General features: G+C 43.3%; 2 protein-coding genes across 6 annotated transcripts in view; both read left to right on the forward strand.

Moving 5' to 3' along the window:
* dock11 (dedicator of cytokinesis 11) overlaps positions 1-15893 on the forward strand; it is a 115573-nt gene extending 99680 nt beyond the window's left edge. For 3 of the 4 annotated variants that reach the window (XM_079491133.1, XM_079491135.1, XM_079491136.1), the window contains 9 exons: positions 877-983; positions 2162-2284; positions 4300-4413; positions 6366-6512; positions 7680-7890; positions 9831-10021; positions 11226-11326; positions 11655-11793; positions 15535-15893. In XM_079491133.1, coding sequence (XP_079347259.1) covers positions 877-983; positions 2162-2284; positions 4300-4413; positions 6366-6512; positions 7680-7890; positions 9831-10021; positions 11226-11326; positions 11655-11793; positions 15535-15624 — 1223 coding nt within the window. In that variant the 3' untranslated portion in view covers positions 15625-15893. The remainder of the gene's footprint in view (positions 1-876; positions 984-2161; positions 2285-4299; positions 4414-6365; positions 6513-7679; positions 7891-9830; positions 10022-11225; positions 11327-11654; positions 11794-15534) is intronic. The other variant, XM_079491134.1, reaches the window with a different exon arrangement.
* Positions 15894-20770: 4877 nt separating this feature from the next.
* Positions 20771-26707, forward strand: part of LOC306914194 (uncharacterized protein) — a 61037-nt gene continuing 55100 nt past the window's right edge. For both annotated transcript variants that reach the window (XR_013788666.1, XM_079491173.1), the window contains exons 1-2: positions 20771-21037; positions 24383-24510. Coding sequence is in view for 1 of the 2 variants with exons in the window: in XM_079491173.1 (XP_079347299.1) it covers positions 20935-21037; positions 24383-24510 (231 nt within the window). In the remaining variant the exon portion in view is untranslated. The remainder of the gene's footprint in view (positions 21038-24382; positions 24511-26707) is intronic.

The following is a 26707-nucleotide window of genomic DNA, read 5'->3' on the forward strand; positions in this document are numbered from 1 at the left end:
ATTACTTTAAACAACATTAAATTCCCTTTGTCACTCACTTTGCCACTCGATTTGCCACTCGATCTGCCATTCACTTTATGCATGCGCATACCCTCTATACTCAAGTTATGTGATGTTTGCTCCCACCACCACCGGTGGGCTCTGTTATTTATGTTCCCCATAGGGGTTTTATTGTATATCTATCTCCCTGCTCTTAATGTTTAATGATGGTGTTTAATCGTGCCGAGCAGGGTGAAGAATGTAGCAGAGCCGAACGCCAAGATAAAATATTATATAATTATAATCCCCCCCCCCCACACACACACACACGCACACTCACTCACTCACTCACTCACTCACTCACACACATTCATGCACACAATGATTTGATGCAGTGTCACGCAGTATCATTAATGTTATGTATAAATAATGTGTGTCTCCGTCAGAGCTGTTCCCCAGTGGACTGAATAATGTGTGTCTCCGTCAGAGCTGTTCCCCAGTGGACTGAATAATGTGTGTCTCCGTCAGAGCTGTTCCCCAGTGGACTGAATAATGTGTGTCTCCGTCAGAGCTGTTCCCCAGTGGACTGAATAATGTGTGTCTCCGTCAGAGCTGTTCCCCAGTGGACTGAATAATGTGTGTCTCCGTCAGAGCTGTTCCCCAGTGGACTGAATAATGTGTGTCTCCGTCAGAGCTGTTCCCCAGTGGACTGAATAATGTGTGTCTCCGTCAGAGCTGTTCCCCAGTGGACTGAATAATGTGTGTCTCCGTCAGAGCTGTTCCCCAGTGGACTGAATAATGTGTGTCTCCGTCAGAGCTGTTCCCCAGTGGACTGAATAATGTGTGTCTCCGTCAGAGCTGTTCCCCAGTGGACTGAATAATGTGTGTCTCCGTCAGAGCTGTTCCCCAGTGGACTGGCGGCCTTCAAGAAGATAACCTGCAACATCGACGAGGAGGCGGCCATGAAGGAGGACACGGGGATGCAGGACGTTTACTACACTGAGGTCAGACACAATACATAATAAATATATATATATTATAATACATATCGTTACTGTCGGGAGGAAACCTCATAACCTATAATTGCATTGTATGTTGTCATAGCACGTCATATTACATATGTATAGAACAGTATAGTATAGTTTCATTATATAGATATTCCACTGTTATGTTCGTAGCTTACGCATGTTTCATGATAAATGCTTTTTATATGTGATGTATTCCCATGTTTTTTTGTTCTTGATTAATGTAAATCGCTCTGGATTAAGAGCGTCTGCTAAATGCCTAAATTGTAAATTATACTCTAAGACGGTATCATCATGCAGTGAAAATGGCAAGCTCACAACACGTCATATCGCGATGATTTGCGAACTTATATAGCTGCTATTTTTACTGGGGGAAAAAAAACATTCAGTGATAATTGTTTTCTTTAAAGTGAACTTTATCTCTATAACATCACGTCCAAAATAGTGATACCAGATTGAGTTACCCGACCCACAGTCAGTTCCCTGTGGTAACTCACCAATGCACACGTTAAAATATACCAAAACTACATTGAAATATTCTGTACATATTTGCATTAGAGATTGTCATAAAATGTCTAGCAGTGGCTGCTGGGGAAGTTTAAACTGAACTTTATGTCTATAAATATATCTATGTCCAAAATAGTGATACCAGATTGAGTTACCCGACCCACAGTCAGTTCCCTGTGGTAACTCACCAATGCACACGTTAAAATATACCAAAACTACATTGAAATATTCTGTACATATTTGCATTAGAGATTGTCATAAAATGTCTAGCAGTGGCTGCTGGGGAAGTTTAACCCATTTTGGGCAGGAACCCCTTTTGGTGTTAGCATCATGTTATGCTTTAGCTATTGAAAAATAGCAGATCTACAAGCTCATAGCGCGCCACCGAGTGGCGCGCTACGAGCTTGTAGGTCTGCTATTTTTGAAAAATCGAAGAACGACTGACATAGAAACATAGCTTTTTCAGAAAATGGTCAGGATGTAGAAGACATTTTTAGATCTGATCTCAGGTCAGAATGGGTTAAAGTGACATCATAAAATGATGCCCTCTAAACTCACACTTTGATCTCAGTTTGAGGTTCGGTTTGCTGTGATAATAAACGATAATTGTGACGTTAACGGTCATCCTTGAAACTTCCCCTTTTTTCCAGGAGATCCTGGTTGAACATCTGGAGGTGTGTGTGGAGGTGCTGTGGAAGGCCGAACGCTACGAGCTCATCACGCACATCGCCAAGCTCATCATACCCGTCTACGAGAAACGCCACGAGTTTGAGGTACAGTACCACATCGTCCACACACTCGGCGTGACAAGGCGGACACACTGCAGCCATTCCGTTATTTTCTTTGCAAAGTGGTTAATGTTTTCATGTTAGAGAGCACGGGCATGATGGGGGCACGGTGGTGCAGTCGGTAGTGCTGTCGCCTCACAGCTAGGAGGTCCTGGGTTCGATTCCCGCTGCCGCTGGGGAAGCTGTGGGCGTGTTCTCTCCTCCGCGTCATCAGTGCCCATACCCTGGGTGGCGTTGGCGAAAGGTCCTTTCTGTGTGGAGTTTGCATGTTCTCCCTGTGTCCCCTACAGGGTAGGTACCCTCACAAAAAATATGCCGTAATCCTGGTCTCTATACTGCCTCCCCCTGGCCAGCCGGGCTGCCTGATGGAGGGGAAAGGAAGTGGTTGGAATAACGTGGTCCTTCCACGCGTTGCATCCAACCACTGACCACTCCAGTCAGGTGAAAAGAAGCGGCTTGGACTCCTCATGCATAGAAGGATGGGGTCAGTCCGTCACTCTCCCCAGGTTGGCAGAGGGAGTGTAGCACCCAGGATTACACTAGATAATTGACACTGGGTGAAACAAATGGGTTGCAAAATCATGGGATAATAATATTAATAAAAAAAGAAAGCACAGGCATACAAATCTGTGAGAAGTTTTTCCAGTCTGCACTTGATTCGTGCGTTCTCTGGCACATCACGTTAGTGATTTTGGCTGCGAAGGCTCTGTACTGTATTGTGTCTGTCCGTTAAAGACAGTCTGTTTTGAATTTGTCTACTCTAAGGAGTCAACGTTACTCCTCTGTCTGGACCACCCTGTGTGGTTCAAATGTGCGAGGATGTCTTGCCCGATGTGAATGCACCTCAACAACCAGTAGCTGTGTCGTCATAATCAATGTAATCTACACAATTTATAATGAAAGAATACGCCATGTTTATTTTAAGTCATCACTGATGACGTTGCTTCTTCTTAAATAAATCTGCTCCTGTACCGTGCGGTTGGGCAGTGTGGGCGTATTCTTTCATTATTCAGCTTTTTCCTACATGCTCTAAAGCTTTTATTCTCGGTGTGAGCAAACGTTATTCTAAACAATCTACACAATATCTTAGTTGCACAAGCTTTGTTGTTGTTTTTACCAATTGGAGATGTGTTTAACAAGGTTGCTGTTTCCATTTGAGAAAGAAGACAGACAGGTGGGAACGGAGAGAATTGCTTTAGTGAGAATACTACAGTAGTAGGCGAGGACAAAGTCAAATCCAGTATTTGTAATGAGCTGTTGGATTTAATCACATAAATACAGCTTTTTAACACTGAAATGTACTGGTATTTGAAGAAAGAAGTCAGGCTTTATAGTCAGCCTTCACACCTGCCCAAACGAAGCGCGCTTTCCGACAATACGCAGCAGGATTCGTTTTAGTCGCAGTAAAGCATCCTGGTGTGAATGCCACCAAAGCTGCAAAGATGCATGCAAAAACTGCGGAGTATACACACAAGCCTTCTCCCACCACATTATCCAGATGGGAAGTGGTTTTCCCTGAAAATCTTTTTTTTAGGAGGGGCCCCTCCTATACACAGGTTTAATGTTTGTCTTTAATTGGTTTTATACGCATTGACAATGAAGGGAAAATTTACATCATAATGTGTCGTTTATGTCATATTGTCTCTTTATTGTTAATGGCGTTTAATGTTTGTGTTGGCACCGTTTGCTTTACATCACTGTGACACTGATCGGACTTTAATTGCCCAAATATGGAGTCATTCATCATAGATACAGTATGTCATAGAAGACTGACGCCATACTTGACTGATGTCACAGGATGGTCACTGTGTCAAGTCCCAGATCCTCACGGGAGCCGCCCACGCCTTTTCTATGTGGATCGCAAGATAGAGCCACAGCATTTCCTACTTAGTTTATAATGGACTTAAAACTCATTCAATGCCACAGGACGCCTTTTGACGCCTTTCCCGTATGGCTCACGTTGCCAATGACGCCTTATTTCTTTCCCTTTTTTTCTCCAGAAACTGAGTGCTCTGTACAACACCCTGCACAGAGCCTACAATAAGATCATGGAGGTGATGCACTCCAGACGCAGGATGCTGGGGACGTACTTCAGAGTGGCTTTCTATGGACAGGTGAGTGTCCTTACTGTATGTTACTGTATGTACTGTTCAGAGTGGCTTTCTATGGACAGGTGAGTGTCCTTACTGTATGTTACAAACTGGATAATGGGAACCATGTTGTCCTGCTCAATCTCTGCTCATGCTCATGTCACTATGACTGGGCCATACTGTAACTATATAGTTCCTATTACAGCTGTGCCCATCAATGTGTTGTCATGGCATCAGGTGCAAACAATTTAGCTTGATGACTTGGTGATGTCAGAGGGGCCGCATAGGGGCCTGAACCTCTAGTAATTCACAACAATTACTGGATCAATTAATTAATTCACCCGTACACCGCCAGTATTATTCCCGTGCAACCCTTATTTTTGAAGGAGCCAAAAAACCGCAACCGGATGTTATGTTACTGTATACGATGTGTGGTGTGTCGGGTCGGATACCCTTCTCTCTGGCTCGGAGATCACAAAGGATTACCGTGACCATTACTACTGTACGTTGGTTATGGACCGTCGAATAACTAGCTTGTTTTGACCAGCTGGGACACGGAATTGGGAACGATTTGCGTTCCCAATAAAAACCAGACCAGCTGTAGTAGCCTTATTTATGTGATATCCGCTCCTACTACTGTAGGTGTCCCCCACAGGGAGGCTTTTTCAAATTATGTTTATGGTTTACACATCACACACACACACACACACACACACACAACGTACGGTCATAACCACTTCACTCACGGGTTTACAGTACGTTACTTAATGTGATTGTGGAGATATGACTGGCAGACAATGTTGCATCAAGTCTTACAACAACACAAGGCCTCAGAAAGGCCATGGGAGTCATCTAGAATGCACAGTAGATGGCTCCATTTCTGAGGCCTTGTGGTGTTGTAAGACTTGATGTGACCGGGCCGTCAGTTTGCCCATGTATGATCTATTCTAGATTCTAATCTAGATGCCACTTTCTAATAACAATGCAATGCAATGTGGGGAAAGTGTGGCTATTTATTCATTTTGCATGATTTATTAGTTGCGACGTTAAGATGTACATACAGTTCTAGTATTGCACTCACTTCACGTAGTATTGCTCTCACAGCCTGCTTTCAGGTTTTGAGTGGTGCGGCCACTCCAAGGAACAGCAATGTCCGTCCCTCCCTGTGTCCCTATGTATGTATGTTTAGGGTACCAACAGGTGCCAAAGTGGCGCTGTTGAGCTAGAAACAGAGAGAGAGAGAGAGAGAGAGTGTTGCACTGTTGCCTGCTAATTACAATGTGGAGCGTGCGTGCATGCGAGAGACAGAGAGAGAGAGAGAGAGGGAGGGAGAGAGAATACCACACTCTTACTTGTGTGAGAGAGTGTTGTCTGCTAATTCCCCCACACGGTAACTCCGTTTCGGACCCGGGGTGGCTCGCCGGAACCGGGCCGACCCCCTGGGTGCGTTCCTGGGGGTCTGGATGTTCCGGGGACCCCCACACAGTAACTCTGTCATTTCTCCACTGTTTCGGACACGGGGCAGCTCGGCGGAACCCGGCCGGCACCCTGGGCCGATCACAAATTAAAGATCACGGGATCTATTGAATGTGAAGGGGGAGGTGACAAACTGAGCCTACGACCCACAGTATGGCAGAGCCCTAGTAGTCAGTTGTTTGTTCAGATGGAAAACAACTACTGTGGCCAGATGTAATTTCCTGGGGTCTAGTAGGACTATAGTAAATAACAATAATGAAATCACTGTAAAATATTGTTAAAAAAAATACATATTCCCTCCCCTCCCCGTTAAAGTTGTCATTTAATGTATTATGTATGAAATGTGAACATTTGAAACGTGGCAGCACCAGGAATTCATGTCTGTCACTTGTCAAACTCGTTTTCTGCCGCGCCTTGGAACGGGCACTGTTCCCAAAACAACAGGGAGCTTCATCGCCTTGTTTTCTTTACGGCCAAATGTATGTTTTCTTGCGGGCCAGGGCTTGTTTGAGGAGGAGGACGGGAAGGAGTACGTGTACAAGGAGCCCAAACTCACGGGCCTGTCCGAGATCTCCCAGCGCCTGCTGGCCCTCTACGGGGACAAGTTTGGAGCGGAAAATGTCCGCATCATTCAGGACTCCAACAAGGTAACAGCGCCAAAACCCAGTGAAGGGAGGAGAGAGGGTGGGGAGGCCGGCAGCTGTAATCAGTGTGTGTGTGTGTGTGTGTGTGTGTGTGTGTGTGTGTGTGTGTGTGTGTGTGTGTGTGTGTGTGTGTGTGTGTGTGTGTGTGTGTGTGTGTGTGTGTGTGTGTGTGTGTGTGTGTGTGTGTGTGTGTGTGTGTGTGTGTGTGTGTGTGTGTGTGTGTGTGTGTGTGTTTTCACATGGTGGGAGGCTTTTAAGGGCCCTATTTTTGTCAGTGCTAAACCCCTTATACCTAAACTTCTTTGACTTTTTTTTTTACTATTTTGAAAAACATTTTTGAATTGTAAATAATTTAGCACTGACGAAAATAGAGCCCAATGTCTTGCTATATCAGTTCAGGGTTAGAAAGCGGCATTTGACAAGACGATTATTTTGCCGGTTCCCACTTCACAGTTAATGGTTAGTTCAACACTGAGAGAGTAAAACATTACTATTCGGGTGGATTTTTACTCAGAGTTCAATCTGGGAGGCCTGGGCGGTCCAGGCACCTTGGCTGGTAATCCAGCATGACAGTGTGTCGCGGGTTCGAGTCCCGATCCCAACAAACTGTGCTGTGTGTCTTCCCCCCCATCTCTCTCCCCATTTCCTGTCAAGCCACTGTAACTTATCAATGAAGGCAAAAAAAGAATATCTTCAAAAAAGAGTTCAATCTGTGAACCCATCTGCAAAACAAAGGGAAAACAGCGCCCCCTTCAACAGTCTGTCTGGAGAGACTACTCAGGATTGTGGTGTCGAGACGTCCCAGTTGATGATGAGTTGAGTTCATATAGAGGAGTTATTTGCCTAATTAAATCCCCCTGTGTTTGCTTTGGAAAACCTCACCATTCCCCCACTGAGCCACAGATGAAAACCTCACCATTCCCCCACTGAGCCACAGATGCCAAACCGACATTCAACAGACGCCCGCAAACTTTTGAAGAGGCCGTTTTATAACCACACAAAAGAACTTAAAAGTTCAATCAACTTCATTTTTTTTATTGATCTCATTATTTGGCAAAACATTCTCTATAGTCTATAGCAACCAATTTTCACTGCCAAAAACAACACTGGTCGACTCCACACGACCTTTCTCACCGGTCCTCAATGCCTCCCTGCCTGGCTGGCTTGCAGGTCAACCCCAAGGACCTGGACCCCAAGCTGGCCTACATCCAGGTGACCTTCGTCAAGCCGCACTTTGAGGAGAAGGAGGCGCCGGAGATGAAGACTGACTTCGAGAAGGCCCACAACATCAGCCGCTTCGTGTTCGAGACGCCCTACACCCTGACGGGGAAGAAGCACGGTGGCGTGGAGGAGCAGTGCAAGAGGAGGAGCGTGCTCACAAGTATGTGGAACACACGTACATAGGCACACACGCGCACACGGTCGCACGTTCACACGCATGCACGCACGTTCGCACTCATGCGCACGGTCGCACTCACGTACGCACGCACACACGTACGCTCGCACGCACGCACGCATGCTCTACAGGCTCACACAACGCAGATTCACACTGCAATGCGTTGTGAGCTTGTAGATCTGATTTTTTATTTATCTTTTAGCTTGTCGATCTGCTACTTTTGCTGTTTTTGAATTTTGAATCCTGAAAAGTACGAGTTTGGGACATATGAGGTTTCCAACTCTCAAACTTTATGAGGCAGATAGACAGTAGGTCTATAGACAAGTAGGTAGATAGACATGTATTTATCGGACTGGGGAAATGCAGTTGTCATGGCAGTATCGCAGTTATGAGAAGAGAAAGAAAATGGGAGAAAAAAGGGAGAAAGGGAAAAAGAAAGAAAAGGGGAGGAATAAAATAGTTCTTCACTTATAGAGCAGCAGTTTATTCAGCTGAGTTACAACGTTTCGGTCTCACGACCTTCACGTATCTCTGATACCTGATAACTCTTTTTTTTCCTCTCTCATTATTCACACTTTGTTGCCGGCTCTGACGCACCTGTCCGTGTTCTCTACAAAGTTATGACAAACAGGACAGGTACAGGAAAAGAGAAGCAGCTCAGAGTAATGAAAATAGTAGCAATAAAAAAAGATATTAAATGCACAGAGATTAGATAAAAAGATTAGAAACCAAAGGCCTTCTGGACTTGGAAGGCCCAGAATGTTCGTGTCGTACGAGCAGATATAAATGTAAATGCAGTCAAAATGCACTAACAGTAAATTAACGGTATTAACCGTGTCAGTGGTAAGTCAGTGCTAAGGATCATTCAAATCTCATGGCTTATCAGGTAATGCAACTGTAAGCCAGTAATCCAATCCAAACAGTAATATTTGTACAACCCTTTAAATTGTCATCCAGAGAATTCCATATTCGGATTCCTGTTATTGAAGGACTATTGCTATTGTTGCTATAACACCCTTTCCGTCTGTGTGTTGACTCACTCTTTTCAAGAGGATTAGAGCCTCTTGAAAAACCAACATCCTCATACCAGCATCAATGCACATGGATTAAAGTTGTCAGTTGTCAGTTGACTTTCAATTTGGATGCCATAGAAGTCAGCATGTCTTCCATGGCGGCATGTCACGCACCGAAAATAGCCGATCTACCAGCTCACAACACGTCGCACTGCGAGCTTGTAGATCAGCTATTTTCTGGTTATTGGTTGTGTTAGGATTAAGGAGTATTTCAGAAGCATCTCCCCATGATGCCTGCCACTCCTGAATGGTCTCAGAAATGTCATAAAAGTATGAAAAGCGTCAATCTGGGATTTCTACGACTGGTTGGCTGTATAATAATGTACAACAGCAGCAACATTACAGCTTTAGAATGATAATATGTCTTAAATATCATCGTAACATTTTCAGTCGTGAGATTTTATTTTTGCTTTATTCCATGAACGTGGACAAGAGCTCTATGTACAGAGCTCTTGTCTACACAGAGCTCTGTACATACTTTCCTGTTACTTACATTTTTAATTTCTAGAATTTTGTTTGTTCATTACAAGTTATCGAAACGTTACCAAACGTATTAACTTTAATAAGTCAATGTCGGGTCCCGGATTATTTTGTTCGGAAAACCATCTTTTCTTGCAGGCAATATTTTTGGCTAGATTTGGCAAAGACCACTTGTTTGGTACTGTACTGTATGTTGTACTGTACTTAACTGATTGGTGTGTGTGTGTGTTTGTGTGTGTGCGCGTGCGTGTGTGTGTGTGTGTGTGTGTGTGTGTGTACATACGTGTGTGTGTTGCGTGCGTGCGTGCGTTGCGTGTGTGCGTGCGTGCGTGCGTGCGTGCGCTGCGTGCATTGTGTGTGTGTGTACGACAGCTGCCCACACCTTCCCTTACGTGAAGAAGCGCATCGAGGTGCTGAACGAGAAGCAGCTGGAACTGAAGCCCGTGGACGTGGCCATCGACGAGATGCGGGCACGCACCGCCGAGCTCACCAAGCTCTGCTCCAGCACGGAGGTGGACATGATCCAACTGCAGCTCAAACTGCAGGGCTGCGTCTCGGTGCAGGTAAATTGCCGGATTAATCGATATAAAAAAATCTTTTGGTGTTTCATGTTATACTTAGGGATGCCAGAAAGTGACCATCAGCCAAATCGAATAATCTACAGCTCTGCCGATTAATAATCGATTAATTGGACCCCCCCATGCATGTGCATATATTATGCACATGCCATGGTCACATAACCATTATATGTTGAGTGGATGCTTTGATGGTTACAGTTTTATAATCAGTTTTGATGAGTAAACCTTTGTGGAGATCTTCTCAGCTCTCATTATATGCTAGTTACTGCCATTCAGGATGGAAAATTAAATCCATTTGGATTTGGGGAGAAGTAGTTTCATAAGGGGCTGGTATGAAATACTTGATATAAACAGAAAACGTTCAGTTCACTAGTCTACACTCTACTCTACAACTGCCTTCATTTCATCTGATTGTCTGTCTGGCAGGCACTTAACAAGCGATCGTTTTTTTTTTTTAGATTTTAGATTTCGGAGACTCCGACAATTAATCGGAAAATCGATTAATCGTTGGCATCCCTAGTTATACTTTAGCTATTGGAAAAATAGCAGATCTACGAGCTCCTTCCTGGACTACAAGTCACAGCTCCACACAGCCTGCCCCATCGGCACAAGGACCAAAGCATTATGGTCATTGTAGGAATTCAGCAATCCAGTCAAATCCAGTCAAACACATTGTTTTTCTGGCCATAGGGTGCAAAGTTCAAATTGTGCTACGGCTTCTCTATCCGTCTACTACAAATACTATTAGCATTGAGTGACTGCACTTTCTTCTCGTGGTGAAAAGTGCACGATCATTGGCGAAAACAGCCTTAATGTTTCAGCAAAGGGGATATACTGTATTAGGTGCTTTTTGGAACACAGACGATAGAACGATGTTAAATAAATAAATGAAGATTCAGAAAGGTATTTCTAAAGGTCATTACACACTGGCGAATTAGCGACGTGAATTAAAAATTCGACACCGGAGCGAACACCGGAGCGAACAAATAAAGAGCGAAAACGGTCGCATTTTCGCACATTCGCACATTCGCCACTGATGTGGAAGCTTGCATTGACTTCAATTGGTTTTAAAAAAAGGCGAATTATTCGCACGAATAATTCGCGTCGCTAATTCGCCAGTGTGTAATGACCTTTAGTCTCTTTCTTCTTCTTTTTAATTGTCCCTTATTTTCCCTTGTTTGTGTGGTAGGTGAATGCAGGTCCCATGGCCTACGCCAGGGCTTTCCTGGACGACAGTAAACCCAACCAGTCTGCCAACAAGAAAGCCAAAGATCTCAAAGACATATTCAGGTAAGGCCACAGTTTCTAATCTATACAAAGATCTATGTATCGTAATGGTCTGATAATCTCGATTGTTATCTGTGTGTACGTGCCTACCTGCACTAAGGTGTGCAAGCATGTGACTGTCTGTGTGCACGTATACTGACCTGTGTGTGACTGTGTGTGTGTGCGTGTGTGCGTGTGTGCGTGTGTGTGTGTGTGTGTGTGTGTGCGTGTGTGTGTGCGTGTGTGCGTGTGTGCGTGCGTGTGTGTGTGTGTGTGTGCGTGTGTGTGTGTGTGTGTGTGTGTGTGTGTGTGTGCGTGCGTGCGTGCGTGTGTGCGTTGCATGTAATGGCAGGCGTTTTGTCCAGGCGTGCAGCATAGCTCTGGACATCAACGAGCGTCTCATCAAGGAGGACCAGTTGGAGTATCACGATGGCCTGAAGAACAACTTCAAAGACATGGTCAAAGATCTGTCTGAGCTCATCCACGAACAGGTAACAATCATCTCCATGTTTTACAGAAATGTTCCAGGCTGACTGACTGACTGGGCCGGGCCGTATGACTGACTGACTGGGCCGGGCCGTATGACTGACTGACTGGGCCGGGCCGTAGGACTGACTGACTGACTGGGCCGGGCCGTATGACTGACTGGCTGGGCCGGGCCGTATGGCTGACTGACTGGGCCGGGCCGTATGACTGACTGACTGACTGACTGACTGGGCCGGGCCGTATGACTGACTGACTGGGCCGGGCCGTAGGACTGACTGACTGACTGGGCCGGGCCGTATGACTGACTGACTGGGCCGGGCCGTATGACTGACTGACTGGGCCGGGCCGTATGACTGACTGACTGGGCCGGGCCGTATGACTGGCTGACTGGGCCGGGCCGTATGACTGACTGACTGGGCCGGGCCGTATGACTGACTGACTGGGCCGGGCCGTATGACTGGCCTGGAATCCACACGTATAGGTCCTCAGCAGTGTTGTTTTCGTCGACTAAAACTATGACGAAAAATGTTTGTCGACTACCTTTTTTTCACTGACAAAAACCACATCACAACTTAAAAAACATTAAAAAAAAAGCCATGATGATGACAAAAACTATGACTAAATATATTGTCGATTTTGTCAACAAATTTAACAACTAGTACTAAAATGTTAGGACGGGACTAGTGGACAAGAGATCCAGTGTAAGTAAAAGACACAAGTCATTTTACACTTGGTTGCATGCTGAAAATAGCAGATCTACAAGCTCACAACACGTCGCACTGTGAGCTTGTAGATCTGTGTAAAAGTGTAAAATCACCCATTACGACGGCATCAAGGCCTGCCAAAACACATTTTAGAGAGAGATTCTGGGAATTTAGCAATGATGTGACACAACTTAAGTGTGGCAGACATGTGGGTGGACAGTGTGAAATGGGCACTTACTTACTTCCTGGAGGAGTATTGCGCAACTGCAAGCGGTTGCCCCTCTGTCTTTGTAATCCATTGATGTCAAAGACATCAATGAAAATGTCAGTGCTGCATTCATCATGGCATGAGGAAGTATTTTGGTATTATTTTCAGGTTCAGGTTTTCATCCCATGCGCGCTCGCTCTCTTTTCTTTCTCTTTCCCTTTCTCTCTCTCATCTCTCCGCTTCTGTGCTTCGCCCTTTGTCGCTCTCTTCATTCCTATCATACTCTCTCTCTCCACTCACTCTCTCTCTCCCCCCCCCCCGCCCCATTCAGTGCTCTTATTGTTCTCTATCAAAGGTGGCCGTGGTTCTTTGATTTCCACCTGATTAACTTTGAATCAAACTGTCTTAACACATTGTCTTCATGTCTCCACTGTGCTGGCCAGCTTTCGTAAGGAAACATCAGGTAACGTGGTTGAAACGTGTGTCAAAGGTGATGTGAACTACTATAAGATGTTAGACTGATACCACTGTTGTTTAGCCACTTATGTCGCATTCACACCAGGATGCTTGACTGCGATTTAAAACGAATCCTGCTGCGTATAGTCGGAAAGCACGCTTCGTTTAATTCAACAAAAAGCGGGGGTTTCGCTTTGCTTCAAAGTGCACCAGTGTGTGGATCACCGCAGGTGTGAATGCAATCGCATTAAATATAGGGGAATGTGCCATTGTGTGATGAAGAAGTTGGTATTCGGCACACGATGAGAAAGGAGAAGGCATTATTACGCAGTGTAAAGATGTCCCGTGGACAGACGTGGTCTAATGAAGAGATAGAAGCCCTTATCGCGATATGGCCAGACGATCATATATCAAATGCTGAAGGTTGCACACAAAAACAATGCAGTGTACAGGATATATAGCGAGAGAATGGAGACGATTCTGTTCCATCGCACGTGCACAATGTCGCATTAAAGTAAAGAGTTTGTGCTTGTAGTGCAGACCTGGACGGCTCTGCTGATCTGGAGTCAGATAAAAGTGGTAGGTTTGTTTGTGTAGACGGTAGGCTTCTCCTATTAACCTACCAGGTTTATTCATGTACTGTATGTAGGCTAGCCGCTACTTTACAAAACAAGTTGGTAAAGTTGTAGCGATCTACTCTGCGTGCGCACACACACACACACACACACACACACACACACACACACACACGTGCACACTGTGGTTCCTTGCTCCGGTTGACACGGCGCAGTGTGTGAACGCAAACGCAGCGAATAAAAAATGCAAGAATGATGCAACTTCACCCCCCCCCCCCCCCCCCAATCGCACCGAGTACAGGTGTGAATGCGACCTTAAACCCTATCTGGTTGACCAGAGTCCCTCAGGCCTCTATAATAAATTATCATAATTTATTTTATTTAAAACCTTGAAAAAGTAGTTTACGGTGTGATACTGATCAATAGGAACTTAAAGTATACCATCAGTTCCATTGATCCAAGCCGGAACACAATTGATTGATTGATTGATCAATAAAATAAAGTGAAAATGCACGTGGCCCCGACCCCATCTGACCACTTAACCCATTTAGGACTGAAATGTTATGTTGCTTAGTATACATCGCAACGATAACCCCAAAAAGGGGTTCCCGTCCTGAATGGGTTCATGGCATCTGCGAATGCTTTGGAGATTTCCAATTGGGCCTCGTTCTAGAAAAGGTTGCAATTAAACCACTGTTTATATTGAATGAATGGCTCATCTGTATAGTTGTGTGTGTGTGTGTGTGTGTGTGTGTGTGTGTGTGTGTGTGTGTGTGTGTGTGTGTGTGTGTGTGTGTGTGTGTGTGTGTGTGTGTGTGTGTGTGTGTGTGTGTGTGTGTGTGTGTGTGTGTGTGTGTGTGTGTGTGTGTGTGTGATCATCACAGCATGAGAGTGTGAAAGTGAGCATGACATACATATGCAATGCATTGTCCTGACAACGAGGTCATGCAACGAGAAAGGAGTCATTCCAAGCACCGAGCAGGGTGAGGCAGAAAACAAGCCCGAGGTGTTCTCTGTTAAATTAAGCAGTATATTCAAAGGTCGTGCTGTTGTACTGGCCAGCTTATCTCTCCTATCTCAAAAAATAATAATATGACTTGAATATGCACCATTAACCCCACATTAATTAATGCCTAATCTATCTTAGTAGGGCAGGGAGAGTGAGTGAGTGACTCGGAGTGTGTCGTTCCACACATCACACTGTACATTTAAATATGTAGCTCAAAGCTCAGTGGCTTCTGAAACGGTGTGCCGCCCAAGGCACTGTGCCTGAGACAAGCCCAGAAGTGTCTTGGAATCTTGTCACAACCACACATTATTATTGCAATACGGATGCTATACTAAACATTATGAACACCTTTTGTTTTGGTATAGGCCTACTCTGTGTGCACTTATTTCACAATACAGAGGCAAATTCTATCAATACCCTTAAAATATTGATATAACACTTTCTACCTGCATGGCGACCATAATGGTCAAAATAACAATTCTTCTACGTTCTCGAATTGTGTAGACTTCTTACATTATCTAATTTAACTCTTGAGAGCGTAAAATGAAACCAAATGGACCCGTATGGGTCCATTTGGTTTAATTTTGCGCTCTCAAGAGTTAACAATCTATAAGGGTCCATTTGGTTACCAACTCTGGATCATTTGGGACCACCTGGAACCGCCCCCTCAAGGACCACTGCATGGTGGTCCCCGGACCACTGGTTGAATGAAAACCACTGGATTAAGTCATCAGTATTTTGGTTTGAGCGTGTGCATTGTGCTGATGTTGTTCCGTGTTCTGCTCTGACCACAGATCTACCAGGAGGACATGATGCGTTCCCTGCTACACAACTCCCTCCACGTGTTCAGAGCCATCAGTGGAACCTCCACGGACCTGGGCTAGCGTCTAGCCTCTGCTGTCGTCCCTCCACGGCCCTGGGCTAGCGTCGGGCTAGCGTCTAGCCCTGCAGTCTTCCCTCCACGGACCTGGGCAAGTGTCTAGCCCTGATGTCTTCCCTCCACAGACCTGGGCTAGCCTCTGCCCTGCTGTCTTCCCTCTACGGACCTGGGCTAGTGTCTAGCTAGCCTCTGCCCTGCTGTATTCCCTCTACAGACCTGGGCTAGTGTCTAGCTAGCCTCTGCCATGCTGTCTTCCCTCTACGGACCTGGGCTAGCGTTTAGCCCTGCTGTCTTCCCTCTACAGACCTGGGCTAGCCTCTGCCCTGCTGTCTTCCCTCTACGAACCTGGGCTAGCGTTGGGCTAGCGTTTAGCCCTGCTGTCTTCCCTCCACGGACCTGGGCTAGCATTGGGCTAGCGTCTAGCCCTGCTGTCGTCCCTGCAATCTTCCCTCCATGGTGGCTAATCAATCAACAAACCCCCCTTTTTCTTGTCCGTTTCATTACATTCCCAAGGAAGGATCCTTCATTTATCCCATAATTAAGACCCCGAGGGCCTCGGGGGCTATTTTTTGAATATCCAACGCGAAAGTGACACAGATGCGTTCCCAGTTTTAGTGGGTTAATTAATTCAACCCTGGCCTCCACCCACCCGAGACCTCTTTCTTTTTCATATCGGATTGGTATCGATTCATGGTACTTAGGTGGTTCGGGCATCTGGTTAGGATGCCTCTCGGGCGTCTCCCTAGGGAGGTCCTCCTCGAGGCACGTCCCACTGGGAGGAGACCCCCGGGGCAGACCAAGGCGCAGTTGAAGGAATCCCATCGACTCACTGGCCTTGGAACGTCTCAGGAGGAAGTTACTAATGTGCTCTGGAGAGGGAAGTCTGGAGCTCTTTGGTGGAGCTGGTGGAGCATTGCCCTGAACTCCTGTGAATGTTTCCCCCTTCATGATCTACTTACTACCTAGCTAGACGCCCCAAAATAGCCTCACTTCCTTCCTTCCTACATTGGATGTATTTGTAGACCCTTTGGGGTTGAAGGACTGCAGTGCAGCCCGTGTTCGATGTATTAGAACTACACTCACTACTAGTAGTGTTGCTGTTGTTTTTTAGAATGTATCACAGCGATTGTGACACAGAGTAGAAAGTCAGGTTTAGCAGGAACAACTGCTGTGGGAGGAGTTTTCATGTTTTCTACTTATACTCTCTGAACAGATGCTATGCAAAACTTTGCAGGTCACCATCTTCTCCACAGAACTAGATGTTGGTTATCAAGTCTATGTCCTTTATTATTGCTTGGTCAATCTTCCAATGGAGCGGGCATCCAGCTGACTAAGTGGTTAGGGCGCGTACCACATACGCTCGACTCTAATGCCCGACAGGGAATCCCCAGTTTGATTCCCGACCGGCCGGTCCTGTTGCATGTCACTCACTCGCACTCTCTCTTCACTGTGACTATATCAAATAAACAGGAAAAGCCCCCAAAATACCTTGGTTAGAATGTATAAAGAATTGTATCATGGTTACAGGTATATTTTTCTTTAAAACTATTTAAGAATAATTTACATTAACATTCATCATGTTAACTTGGAGAGAACGTTTTCTGAACTTCATGAGACCAGAGAACGCATATTTGTAGTTTAAGGCAGGCTTGTACTTTGGTCCCGTAATCAGGCGCTGCAGCTCACTGCTCTAATGGAGCTGTGCGTGTTTCCGTCACGACACAACTCTCATCTCTGACAACGTAGGAGGAGCAAATATTCAATTAGGCTTTATCTTTTTAAATCAACACAGTCTTCTTCCCTAAAAAACTACAGTACATTCAGAGACCCAACGACAGTATTTTGAAGAGTTTTCCCAACTGCTGATATGGTGTGAAATGCATTACGGGATACCTGGCTGTCCCACGTCCACATAAGTCACCTCCCAGTCCCAATCCATCCCTGGTCAATTGTGTGAATCTGTGCATTTGGGCAGTACGTGGGGTATAGATGCAGACCTTTGTATTTTTGGGACAGTATGTGGGCTGTGATCGACCGATGACCTTTCACAAGTTCACAAACACACAAGTGAGAGAAGTACAGTTATTGAGAAATGTCCATGAGTCAATGGACTAAACTAAATGCGAGGCCACCGGTATGATTGTTTAAATCCAAGGTTTCGTGGTGGCATACCATTGCAGCGTGCCTAGTGCCGACCAGCATAGAAAGAAAGTAAAATAAGTAAATACACAGGAAAACATTAAAGGACCACTTCACCACTTTTCAACCTATCTTCATATAATAGGTCCTCACTAATAATCATGGAAAAAAAACGTCCTCCAGTGACATCATCGATGGGGAATACAAGCTAATAGAAACCGCAGGCTTTTTAGTCCTGAAAAGTTGCAATGCGAAAAAAAAATTTGTAAAATAAAATCTGCCTAATGATGATGTCACTGGAGGACGGTTTCTAAACTGCCCACAGCCCTCCTATGAGACACAGACTGAGTAGGAAAAAATTGTGCCATTTTATCATGATTATTAGTGAGGACCTATTATATGAAGATAGGTTTAAAAGTGGTGAAGTGGTCCTTTAAGTCCTCATTTGGGTTGCCGTTCCCCTCACGCAGACAGGACGTGATAAAACTGATAATGCTGCCAATAAAATAAAATAATCATTAGAGCAGTATCTTCATATCATTCTTTACTGTATATCAGCGTGCCATAAAGAAGAGCAGTTTAAATAGTATCAGTAGGGGCTTAGCTTGATGAAAAAATAAAACATTCTAGTCCAGCTGGAGACCTAGTGTTGCATGTCCTTCCCTCTCTGCTATCCTGTCTAAATAAAGAAAAACTGCCTAAAATATATTACTATATATTTAAAAAAAATAAAAATAAAACCTACTGGTATTAGCACTGGCTTATGGGTTTCCCTTTAAGGAGATGAAGTGAAATTATTGAGATTATTATATGACAGAAAGTTTTATCAGAGTGTAATGCCAATCGGTAACATGGTGTGATGTTATATCAAGGGAGATGGCTATAGACCCTTTTGGGACCGTCGCTTTTCAAAATACAGAAAAGGTAACCGAGGGTCCCGAAAGGGCCTATAGAGCACCGAAGTCCTGACGTCACTCGCTCGTCCCCTCGATTCCCCTGGTTCACGGACGTAATTTCTCTATGGAAAATAATAACATTGGCTCATCTTAAAATCGTTTCATATAAGCGTTGTGGTCCAAAAATAAACAAGCTGTCTCTGCGTTATTGTCGGGGAGGTGTCTCTGTATCGTTTGCGACAGTCAGTCACTCATATGATACAGTCTGTTTCTAGCGAAAATGTAACTAATTCAGTAGCAGTAACAACAGCGTTTTCTCTCATTCAGTTGATTCTTCATATCCATATGAGTGAAGCGGCCTGGATGATTTGTTTATTTTTCAAACACAGTTATTATATGAGGCGATCTAAAAATCCCCCTATGGGGATTACAATGCAAAATAAAAAGTACATGAACCCGTGGATTTGCGCCCTCTCTACCGATATTGACGTCAGACTTCGGTGCTCTATGAGGAGATGGCTAAATGGTCGGGTAAAGGGTAGAGGATAAACTGATAGTAGTTGTGTGTGACTATACGGTGCATAATGTTGCTTCAGAAAGTGAGTGGAGCTTCTGAAGAATTCCTTTCCTATTAAGATCCAGTGCCTTCAATCATGCTCATGCCTTCTGAAAATAAGGCTCTGTTATTTCAAGTTGTAGGAACAGGATTATAATTATACTGTGTTACAGTATCCCACAAAGTGCTACACTGAAATGAGCCGATAGGTAAGGTGATGTAAAGGTACCACAGTATTATTAAAAATAAATAAATAAAAATAAAGATGTACATACTATAATGTCATGCTGTAAATTGAACTCTACATGTGTATGTATGTATTTATATTTGTACAATTTCCAAACTTTGCCTTGTTTCATTGAGGTTTATAATTTTATTTGCATTTGTTAATTGAAGCTGTTTGTCAAACATACTTTGTTATGACATTTTTTTTTAAATAAAAGACATTTTACAGCAAATTGGTGAACTAATTTACACTGTCGTATCTAGTCTTTCTCTCCATCCGTCGCTTTCATCACATTCTGATTATTACAAAACACTAAACCACTTCCGCCGTATATATATTTTTGGCCATTTGAAAATAGCCGATCGATCTACAAGTTCACGATGAGACACATTGTGAGCTTGCGACACATATGAGCTTGTAGATTGGAAAATTGGAAAAAAAAAATAATACAACTTGTAAAATGGAACATTCTGCACAATGAGTAGCCTACTTTTGGTACTTTAGCCCATTCTGTACGGGAACCCCTTTTGGTGTTTTAACTAAGCATTATGTTATACTTTAGCTATTGAAAAGTAGCAGGTCTACAAGCTCGTGCGCGCTACGAGCTTGTAGGTCTGCTATTTTTGAAAAATCGTAAAAATGCGACACAAATCTTTGAATATATATTCTTTCAGAGCGAACCTTTTTTAAGTATATTTTGATGCTTTTGTACTTTTAATCAGGTACATTTTGAATATGGGACTTCAACTTTAACAGTATTATCTACATTGCAGTATACTTCTACATCACACTGTGGTCACAAAGGTCTTCTTGCCTTTACAATCTTGCCATTTGCCAATCACGACACAACAAAGTTCTTAGCCATGGTTATTAAACCACTCCCTCTCGAAAACATTTCATTTCAACCTGAACTTCCTGAAGTAACTAGTAGCAAGTTTTCATATAATCAAGTGGAGTAAAACATATAATAGGCTATGTCTCTGAGTGATCTGTAGTGGGGTAGAAGTAAAAGTATTGAAAGTTGTAATTTACAACTTTCAATTCATTTTTTTTAATTCAGTATAAATTAAAACGTGTAATTACTGGAGGAAAAAAAAACCTTTTTTTAAGGAAAATAATTAAATTTACATGAACTTTTACTTTAGTTTACACCAATGTGTAAAATGTTAAATGTGCAATAATAATAGGCATAATAATCTATGAATGAAATGTTTTCAAGAGAGGGAGTGGTTAACAAACTGTCCAGCCAATGGGATCTGATCTACACTGATCCTCTGTGTGTGTATAGCCTACTGTATTCACCGGCTTCCAGAGCTTGCCTCTAGACGTTGTTTATAGCCAGGTAGTGAGTAGTGAGTGACTAATGCAGTTGAATTGTTTGCCCCTGTGGGCCTGCTGTGCGATCCGTGGCTGCTGTTCTCGTAACGTTGTCGTTTCGGGGAAGGAATTTCAACATCCATTCAAACTTTTTGCACAGAACAACATGGATTTCAGGGAATGATAAATAATCATCATCACACTTGTGGAATAAACATGCCTTTCGGAGCCTGGAGGTTTAGCTTGGCGTTGAAATGCATCGCGGGGATGATGATTATGGCAGGTAAATACAATTTAGGCTTAAACCTTTTACGAGGGTTCCAAGAGGGGCTAACTTAAAGCACCAGAAGTAATGTACACATTGTGCATACAGGGCTGTCAAGTTTTAAGTAAATTGACGATACATTTTCACACAAATAATTGCGATTAACGATGTAATTGTGTTGTTGGCACTGGAAACTGGAACATTTAAAGGTAACATTTAGCCTATTTTTCTATTCTTTGTTTTTCTTTTTAAATAATAATTAATATAAACTATATTTTAGCCCTCATTTCCTATCAGCCGCTATATTATTGTTCTGGGGTGTTTCCTTGCAGAAAGGCATATCCCTGCTCTGGCTGTATTTTGGTTTTGTTCCTCTGTTTACGTATGTTGACATTTCCACTAAAGTGGAGATTTCCACTGTGGAAATTCATCCCTTGCATGGAAGTGTTTTTCTGTGAGGGGAGGTAAGGGCCAAGGGGGAGACAGAGCTCAGTCAGAGCTCTTAATTGATCTCTCTCAAAGTAGTGCAGGTGCACTGAGTTGATTGATTGGATCATTAAAGTGTCAAACTTGTTCTGTGCTCGTTAGTGATCTCTCTAATCCAGCGGTTCCCAAAGTGGGGTCCGCGGACCCCTAGGGGTACGCGACGCATAGCCAGGGGGTACCCGAAATAATTCCCATGGAAAAACTTAAACTTAACTTTTTTTAACATTAAAATTATGTTTATCTACGTGGTCATTTCTGCCAAGTTGCGCAATAAACGTATTTTTTGTGTTGTTCATTGTGTTTCTCCCATGTTTGCTTTGGGCCAATAGCTGACATGATTACTAAAACTACAACATCAGTCAACCTGTCGTGACCCCAAACAGTAACAGCAGGACGCATGCTGCAGAAACAACAAAAAGACTCGGGACACTTGAAAGGTTTCTGCGGCCGCTTCAGATGAGGGGGTACCTGGAAAAATGTCTACCCCAAAAGGGGTACCTGGTCCACAAAAGTTTGGGAACCCCTGCTCTAATCAATGAAAGCATCATACCGGTTAAGGGAGGAGGGGGAGTGTGATTGTAGACATAGACTTGCCTAGTATTCCTTTTAATATGAATAGAAATTACATTTCTGTTTGCCTTAAAAAGTGCAAGGGCAGATATGACAAATATTGAAATATACCAAGAAATTACTGTTATTTTTTATAAAATGTGTCTACTTAAAAAATTAGCACAAAATAGCTGATCTATACAAGCTTACAACGTGTCAAAGTGACATGTTGTAAACTTGTAGATCTGCTATTTCTGCTTTTTTTTTAATATGAAACATTTTCAACATGTGACACGATTTATAGGTGCTTTACAGAGATTGGGCATTACATTCACCCATTCATACACACACACACACACACACACCGATGCCGGTGGAAACCATGCAAGGCACCAACCTGCACATCGGGAGCAATTAGGGGTTCAGAGTCTTGCTCAAGGACACTTTGACACCAACTCTGGGGGAGCCCGGGTTCAAACTGGCAACCTTGCGGTTCCCATCCGGTCACTCTACCCCTGAGCCACTGTATATAATTGCAATTATATCAAACAATTGCAATTAGACAATTATGTAATAATTTTGACAACCCAGCGATGTGCAGAATGTCCCATTTCACAAGTTTAAAAATGTAAAACAAAACAAAAATCTCATGTCACATAATGTGGTGTTTTGGTCGTGTAGCACGGGGTACCACAGCGGGTGGCCAGTCATTTTTGGGCAGGGCAGGGCAGGGCATTCCACATCCTTAGGCCTCATTCACACGTACCAAACACCAATCAAGCAAATGTTTGGTCGTTTTTTTGGGCCACCACAATGCTTTTCCAATGGGAGTCACATGGTTTGACCAAACATTTGTTTGATGAGGGGGGAGGGGCAGAACACCACCAGCAATCAAACGAATGTTTGATCAAACCATGTGACTCCCATTGGAAAAGCATTGTGGTGGCCCAAAAAAACGACCAAACATTTGCTTGATTGATTGATTGATTGATTGAAGAATTTATTAACAGTTTGCAGAATTACAGTACATTTCAAGCACAAACGCAATACAAAGGCTGTTAACTGTGAGTGGACGACCCAATTAAGCATTACACTTGTTTCCAATAGGGTCCACCATGTTCAAATCATCAAAACATTTAGAGACGTACAAATAGACACTTCTATAGACAGAACAGGAATTCATCATAAAACAGGAATTCATCATTGGTGTTTGGTACGTGTGAATGAGGCCTTATAGTTATATCAGTTTCGCTTTCAATCTTCAGGAGGCCCTTATCTTATCTGAAGACCTGTGATCTTACATTAAGCTTTGCATGCACAGGCAGTGGTGGAAAAAAGTACTCAATTGTTTTACTTAAGTAAAAGTACAAATACCTCAAAATTGTACTTAAGTACAGTACCTAAGTAAAAGTACTTGCACGCTAAACGCGCCCCCCTTCACATTGACATTTCTCATTAACGAGGCAATAAACTCCCAAATCATAACAGGTTTCTCTGCGGTGAGCTTAGTAAAAAAAACACAAGCCGGTATCATTAACGGTATCATTATTGGCTTCAGTACTGCTTCTGTTTGCACGTAGTCTCCTTGCAACAACATGCTACTCACAACTCCTTATCGCAACCATCATCTCCAAGAAGACCTGTCAAATTGCTTCCTTAACGTCAACTTTTCATTTAGCTCCTATTGCCACACAAAAAAAGGGAAATGCCCAACCAACAGCCGTTAAGGAAAGTGAATCCCTAGACTCAATTCAAAACCGTTCTCAAAGAGCACTTATGGGCGTCTGCAATTCGAAACTGGCCCCTGTGAAGTTAAAGTCCCCTCCCCCACCATATTTCTTTACTGTACTTTTTTTTTTTTTACTGTACTATCTGTGATGATGATTTCATTTTTGCATAGAAGTGTATATTTGTATGTCTTTAAATGTTCTGTTGAATTGAAAATGGAGGACCCATATGTAAACAAGTCTTTTTCTGGTTTCATCCTCTTTTTGTATTGACCTGTTCTTTCCTTGAACTGTACCCATTCTGCAAACTGTTAATATAATTTCCAATCGATCAATCAATCCAATGGCCCTTGCAAGGAGTGGCATTGGTGTCGTTAAAAATACCTCAACATTGTATTGTACCCTAACTACACTACTTGAGTACATGTACTACTTAGTTACTTTACACCAGTAGTTTTCGGGTGCGGGTCCATTTGGTTTAATTTTACGCTCTCAAGAGTTAAAGATCTATATTTGGTTACCAACTCTCCATAATTTAGCTGGGGACCACTGGTTGAGAACCACTGCTTTACACCATTGTTTGTTTGTGCTGATTTCCTAGATTGCCTTCCTCCTCCTCGAAATGCGTCCTATGTGTGGACGGACCCTTTCCACGTCAACGTAACCTGGCAGAGACCGGGAGGTTTGGACTCTTCGAAGCGCTGCTGCTATTATGTCACGGGACTTGAAGTAAGGAGCCTCATCACCAGGGGTCATCAGAATTTGTCAGAATGTTATTGGGAGGAAGGATAGCCCTGTGAGATGCAACATCTAGTTTTAGAGGGGGTCCTATACACATAACTTCAACATTACATACAGTGCAAGTACTGTACACAGTACAAAAACACATATGTGCAACATAACATTCAGTACAAATACACAAGACATACACATACAGGTTCAAGTTCAGGCCATGTTTATTGCTGCACCCATCATATCTTTTCAGGTAATATGTGCCTGGAAAGTAGCCAAAGTTATTCCACTCCCTAAGAAAGAATGCAAAGAATGCCTTCACGGACCCCAACAGCAGAGCAATAAGTGTATCACCTGTTCTAAACAAAATACTAGAAAAAAAAAGTATTCAACCAAATACAAATCTATTTCTCTGTTAACAACCTGATAAGTGAGTATCAACAAAAAATGCATCTTTTCTATTTTTACAAATGGTTTTCCATTGGCTCTTGAAAAAGCACTTAAGTCTTATGTACTCAGATGACATGACGATATCACAGGCTCCCACATGTGGTGAGATAACTGAGATTATGAACAGAGAACTGAAGTGAAAACAGCAGATGAATGGGTGACCAGCAACAAATTAGTGCTCAACATTCAAAAAAACAAAATCTTTGTATTTGCCACAAATCATGTACTAAAGTTCCGAACCGCAGTTGAATCTGATGTTGAATAATGTAAGGGTTGAGCAGTCGGAGGAAGCAAAGCTTTTGGGTGTTACGCTAGTGAACAATCTATCATGGTCGAGACACATTGATTCAGTGTTGGTGGAGGAATACTGGCATATCGGTTGTAAAAAGGTGTTTCTGACACCGCAACTGACCAAACAAGACATTGAAACTCTAGTCCTTTCACATCTTGACTACTGCTCAATGATTTATTTGGTCAGGGGCAAACGAGGGAGGCCTGGGAAAGCTGCAGCTGGTTGGTAACAGAGCAGCCTGGCTTGCCCTGAGGTGTGCACCGAGATGTAATGTTAGGAAAATGCATGTCAGAGTCCAGGAGAGGATGACATGACAATTGTTTAAAGCATTATGTTGTACTTTAGCTGTTGAAAAATAGCAGATCTATAAGCTCATAGCGCGGCACCAAGTGCCGCGCTACGAGCTTGTAGACCTGCTATTTTTGAAGAATCGTGAAAATGTGGCGTAAATCTTTGAATATATATTCTTTTTGAATATATATTCTTTCGTTTTTAACTCAAATCTTTGCTCCTGCGGGGGTCCCATATTTTCAGATGGGGGTCAGCGGCCAATACATATATTTTTGGCACTGACACAGAAAACTGTCAGGATTTAGAAGGCATTTGTAGAATCGACCTCAGGTCTAAATGGGTTAAGATTTAATAAACATTAATGAGATGAAACATCCTACCTGTCTATACAATCAACTTACACCTAGTTCTAAAATTCATAAGACGAGACATGCCACAAGAGGGTGCTATCGGGAGAAAAAACTAAATCAAGTTTCAAGAGACAATTGAAGAGGCATCTTAAACCCAAAGACCGTAGGGTACAGTACAGGATGCATGCACACACACACACACACACACACACACACACACACACACACACACACACACACACACACACACACACACACACACACACACATTCGTGGTCATGATTAGGATGTTATTTTCTACTTTAAGAGAATGGAAGGTAGGCATATGTAATGTAGATATAATTATTTTCTTGCTTTTTTCCCCCCTCTTTTCTGAGAAAATGGGGAATAAGAGAGAGTTAGAAGGAAATTGGAGATCCTAATAAAATATTCCATAAACTCTATTCTCCACATTTTCCACAGACGTCTACCACTGCACAAGCAATTTACACAACCGCCCCTCCAATATACACAAGGTTCATGATTAACTAAATAGCAATGATAAACAGCTGTTCGGAAGGCAGGGTTAATTATCGCGCAGGTGGAAAACATCCTGTACAGTAGCCTTGTTTTGCCTGTGGTGCAACTGGCGGCCCGGGGGCCACATGCGGCCCCCACCTTCACTTAATGAGGCATGCAGGTTATTTAAAAAAAAAATGCAATCCATTATTATTTATTTCAGCTGTTACAATTCCAAACATGCAAAGATGACCTGCTTTAATTACTTCAGTCTATATAAGTACAGTAGCTTAATGAGTAGTATTACAATCTT

Source organism: Electrona antarctica (genome assembly GCF_951216825.1).
Source record: "Electrona antarctica genome assembly, chromosome: 21".
Taxonomy (NCBI): domain Eukaryota; kingdom Metazoa; phylum Chordata; class Actinopteri; order Myctophiformes; family Myctophidae; genus Electrona; species Electrona antarctica.